A 5,804-nucleotide genomic window follows, 5' to 3' on the forward strand; every position below is an offset into this window, starting at 1 on the left:
TTATATTTCGCTCTAATTCGAATGTGTTCCAATTTTTCTCTATGGATCCAATTTTTATGATGATTCAAGGATAAATAAGAGTAGTAGAGCTTAATACTACCACAAATAAATGATAATTTCAAATAAAAACTACTATAATCGCAATAAAAGTAAAGATAAATATGGGTTGCCTCCCATAAAGCGCTTGGTTTAACGTCGTCAGCCCGACCTATTCAGGTGTTATTTTTGTTGACTGAACATTAAAACCTCTTTAAAATTTGGTCTTTCACCCTCAAAATACGGTTTTAATTTGTGTCCATATACCTTAAATCTATTTTCAGTTTTCTGATCTTCAATCTCAACAGCTCCGTAAGTATAAACTTGAGTTACAGTAAACGGTCCTAACCAACGAGACTTCAATTTCCCAGGAAGTAAATTCAGCCTAGTGTTGTAAAGCAAAACTTCTTGGCTTGGTTCAAAGTTCTTCTGGTTAATCTTCCGATGAAGATTAAATCATCACCTAAGTAATCTGTAGCACGAACTTCTGTTTCCACTCGGTCCAAAACAAAGCTTGTGTTGTAAACATAAGTCTCATCTAACAACTTAATCTCAAAGTCAGTGAGGATCGATCTTTCGGTGGTTCTAACCAATCCAAAAATTTGAGGAGAATATTTGAGGGCCATCAAGTTTCAAAAACAAAGCGATGAAAGTCAGGCAGAGCAAATAATGTAAAATTTTCACTTAACATCTTTTGAAATTTATTCATAGACCCTTTTTTGGAAGCCGAAGCATGATATTAGTTTCTGTCAAAAGTGTCATATCAACACAAATTTTGAGAAAATTCATAATTGCCCAAATTATGGATAATTTTTTTTTTCATAGTTAGAAACATTTTACAGTCAGGTCATCAGCCGCCTCAGGCAAGATCAAAATCTGGTTCATCAAACTGGAATACAACACATGTTTCCTAGATTTATAATATCTAGTGAAAATATTTTTCATTAAAATATATATATATATATACATACATACATAAGCGTTACAACGAGATAAAGCTTGCGCTTCAATCCACTTAGAAACGTAGTCTACTGCAATTAATATATATAAGTTCTCAAATGAAGGAATAAATGGTCCCATAAAATCTAATCCCCAAACTTCAAAAATCTCAACTTCTAACATGAAATTCAGAGACATTTCATTTCTTTTAGATATATTGTCTACCCGTTGACATCAATCACAAGTTTTTATGTATCTATAAACATCTCTAAAGATAGTAGGCCAAGAAAATCCAGCTTGTAAAATTTTATAAGCAGTTTTATTAATCCCAAAATGTCCTCCAAATTCAAAATCATGAAATTTCTGAATGATCACCTCACTTTCTTCATAAGGTATACATCTTCTCATAATCAGATCCTTACATTGTTTATATAAATAAGGCTCATCCCAGAAATATGTTTTCGCATCATGAATGAATTTCCTTTGTTGTTGTAGTGTCAGCATAGGTGGCAAAATATCACTTACAATATAGTTAATAATATCAGCATATCATGGTATTTTCCACTCATTAATATTATAAAGTTGTTCATCAGGGAAACTGTCTATAATTTTATTGTCAATGATTCATGATTTTCTAATCTTGACAAATGATCAGCAATTTGATTATCAATTCCCTTTTTATCAATAACCACAAGATCAAATTCTTGCATCAAAAGTATTCATCTAATCAACATTGGTTTGGCATCCTTCTTTTGCATTAGATAATTAATAACAGAGTGATCAATGTGCACAACACATTTAACTCCAATTAAATAAGATCTAAATTTATCTAAAGCATACACAATGACCAGTAACTCTTTTTCAGTAACAATATAATTAATTTGTGTATCATTAAGAGTTTTACTAGCGTAGTATATAACTTTAAAAATCTTTTCATGCCTTTGTCCAAAAACAACAATTTAAAACTTGATATGATATCTTGCAAGTTGATTCAGGCAGATTGGATGCAGTGCTCAACATTAGCTGAGCTTCATAAACTGGAATTAACTGAAAATTAAAACATTTATAATCTGGTTGAGTCAAATCAAAATAACTTTTATTCCCAAATCCTATTTATAATGATCTTTTATTTTTAGGAAGATTTAATTACATACCCATGTATTTAATTATTTACCTGTATGCCATGGAAATCCTGAGCGTCCAAAAACGTCGCTCGGGAAAGAAATCGGCGTGGGGCGAAATCGCTCTCAGAACTCCCGCCTAATCTTCCGTCTCCTCTCTTCAGGAGTCGCTGGCCTCACTTTTGTAGCCCTAAGGAGAGTGCGAAATCTTCTGGTCTTTCCTCCGGGGCGAGTGGAAGGTTGCCATGGTAAGGCAAAATTTTTTGCAAAATTTCTTAATGTCAGAATGGGGAGAGTCGTCCTCCTCTTCCTCCACCTTTTCTTCGTCCTCATCGGCAGCATTGGCGGCCCGCTCTGGATCCGTGCTTTATTTTTGATATGTCGGAAATTGCAGGTGGTTCTCGGGTTTCCGCCAAACAGCGACCATGTACCTTGGCTTTCATAGGGCAGGTATTTCGAGCACATTCCCCTCTTGCCTCTTTATAAGGAAAATAAATTCTGGAAGTAGAAGGATGAGAAGTTCATTGCGACCAGGTGATTTATCCGAAATGATTTATGAATTTCTGTGATTTGAGAAGTTTTCTTTTTTATTATGAAAAAAAAAGTTGGTATTTCTCACTTTCTCGGTTAAATTTTATGAAAATTTGTAAATTGCTCATTTAAGATTTCAGTTTTTTTTGTGATTTTATCTTGCTGTCATGTTCTTTTCATAAGCAATGCATCTATGCTTCTGTAATTAAAGTTCTACACAACCATAATTGAGACTAGACCTTATGTGAATGAGAGTTCTGTTTCTTCTCATATTTTATTGTGATCTTCTTAATAAAATTTGATTGATCTCGGAAGGGCAACTTGAAACTCACAAAAGATCTTTTAAAGGATTTGTCTACTTCATCATAGGTAATTTCTATGCGACTTTCAGAATTCCTAACAATTTAAACACCCACTTGTAGTTCTCATCTACAAAGCCAAATATTTGATCATGAGCTAACTCTCTTGATCTCCATAGTTTCATATATGGTAAAGATAGTCCAAATGCTTGTCCAAATGCTTTCTCTAAGCTATTTTAAATTTGTTTTGGTGGGATGTTTGTTTGTTGCTTAATAATATCTTGAATCTCATTAGCAACCCACTCACATGTAGCTTGTTTATTCCGTTTATTCCCAACCCTATTAACACCTATTAACACTCTGACAAGAGTGCAATTTTTTTAATTTTCTGCTTTCAAAAGTTTGGCCATCTCTACACAATGCATCCCTGATTTTCTATGGGTACCCTCTTTGTGAGCAAGTCGCTATGACCCTTGTCTTATCACTTGCAATAATCTTAACCACAAAATTCTCTTTAGTAGCTTTGCATTTTATAAAATGATTGAATCTCGTCTGATCAACAAAATGACTACCAAAAGTTATCTAATTAACATTCGCAATATTACTATTATACGACACAATATTATACGAATCAAATTCAACCACACCTCTATGAAAACCTTTAGAAATTAACTCATGATTCTCTCGCATGTTACCTTGAATTTCTATTGCAACTAAATCTATTTAAATTTCTAAATAATCTTCTACCACAATTAATATCTCAACACGTCCACAATAACTAGATAACCTGGTCATTTCTTCCAAGTCATGGTCAGATGCGATGAGTATATACACTTTAGAATATGTGTCATAAATCTAGTGGTATAATTCATAAGTAGACCCTCATAGCCAAATGCAAATCATCTCAACCTCATTTACAAAGTTAAGCAAATCTTTGTCTATCTTAACTGTCTTTTGTTTTCCCCCTTTATATTTTCTTCGACTTGTACTCTTCACATTACTCTAAAAATCACCAAATTTGAAGGTGCAATGAATCTATTTTCTCATATTGGTTATCCCTAAACAAATGTAAAGATAAGTAATAATGAAATATTCATAAAAAAATATAAATTTTAAAAAAACAAAACAGTTAAAATTTTCCTGCAAATGATACATTCTGCAATAACTTTTGTCATCTCTTATTAAACTAAATATCCAACCAAACAAGCTCTCAAGGCTCAACAAACCAACGTGATATTCTCTTTCTAAAACATGAAGAACATAGAAATATGCAGTGAAGTCATGGAAAATACAATAAAATTCTAGTCACAGGGAAATTTTCTTTCTTTAATCAACATAAAAACATCATATCCCTTCCCCAAAAAAATTGAAATGATGCCTTTATCATCATATCCTTTCAATTTCATAATAGCATCGTCATATCATTTCAATTATTTTTGAATCATCCTCACAAAAAAAAAATGAAATCTGAACTGAAAAGTTTAAAAATTTTCATAAAATTTAATTGAGAAAGTGAAAAATCCTAAATGACTGAAATTCATAAATCATTTCAGATAAATCGTTTGATCCCAATGAACTCCCCATCCTTCCGTTTCCTAAATTTGTTTTTTTTACAAAAATGGTACGAGGGAGCAGTGCTGGAATACCTTTTTTATGAAAGTCAAGCTACATGATCGCTGTATGACGGAAGCCAGAGAACCGCCTGCAATTTCTGTTGTCAAAAAGTAACCATGGATCAAGAACGGGCCGCCAATGTCGCTGATGAGGATGAAGAAGTTGTTCAGGAAGAGGGAGGAGGCTCTCTTCATTCTGAAGTTGAGAATTTTTGCGGACTCCGGACAATATTTTCTCAAGGGGAACAATAGAGAGAAAAGTGCAAAGTCGTGTATTTTCATCGTCTATTTGTAAATGATAAAATCTATTTGTAACACGTGAAAATATGAAAGTTTTATGTGGTGTAGAAGTAAAAATCTCTTTTTTTTAATAAGACGCTTGTGCATGTACGTGAGTAGAAAGCTAGGTCCTCGCTACTTTCAGCGTGGCGCTATTTCAACCACAGTCATTTGTCAGCGCGGGAGATGCTTTAAATAATTGAGAGAAAATAAAATAACGTTGGAATGAAATTTCAATTTTATAATATATTGTGAGCTTTACAATGTGTAAATTTTATTCCAATTTCATGATTTAGTTAATGAAAATATATTTAATGAGAAATGGTCCAAAATGCTGCCTCAAGATCCGTTTTATGGCTCGAGATTCATGTCGGATGATGGGCATTTGTTGATGGCATATCAAACTTTTCATGCATAAGTTTATGACTCCAAAATGTTATGAGTAGAATATCAATTTTTTGTGGTGTTAGATATCTAAATATATAAGAATTGTGTGGTATGCATGTTAATTTTATTTTTTTCCTTTTAAGGAAATTCAGATTAGAACATTCTGATTTAGATCAAATTATGATAGGTTTTTTTAATCATTGAATTTGAATTAAATTGGGTATTGTATACATTATTAAATTAGCTCTTATATTAAACAAACTTTAAATAAATTTAATAGCTAAAATTTATCCGATGATTTTTTTTATTCGCGTGTTAAAGATATTATTATTATTTTTGGAATATAAAATAATAATACAAAAAATAGTATCTTTAATGGTATTTACGCGTGCATCAATTTGATTTAAATTAAATTCTGTATTTTAATTTTAGTTGTATTGCCAGATGATTTAAATTATCCTATCATGCATGACACAAAAAAAAAATATATTTTTTTTAAGATAATTTTTTATATTTAGTTTAAATCGATGAATTTTTTTTTATTAAATGTATTATTTGGGATAAAATAAATTCATAAGTGACAATATTATTACATAGAA

The 5,804-nt window shown here is 31.6% G+C and overlaps 1 protein-coding gene across 1 annotated transcript; it reads left to right on the forward strand.

Annotated features, from left to right (window-relative positions):
* Positions 1–2,172: 2,172 nt before the first annotated feature.
* Positions 2,173–4,755, forward strand: LOC110037488 (the record flags this gene model as incomplete). Its single annotated transcript, XM_020742143.1, has 3 exons — positions 2,173–2,344; positions 2,491–2,546; positions 4,562–4,755. Coding segments are annotated over 3 exons (321 nt in total), but the record flags the coding sequence as incomplete, so codon positions are not given.
* Between the last annotated feature and the right edge of the window lie 1,049 nt (positions 4,756–5,804).

This window comes from Phalaenopsis equestris, unplaced genomic scaffold (assembly GCF_001263595.1).
Source record: "Phalaenopsis equestris unplaced genomic scaffold, ASM126359v1 Scaffold220266, whole genome shotgun sequence".
NCBI lineage: Eukaryota > Viridiplantae > Streptophyta > Magnoliopsida > Asparagales > Orchidaceae > Phalaenopsis > Phalaenopsis equestris.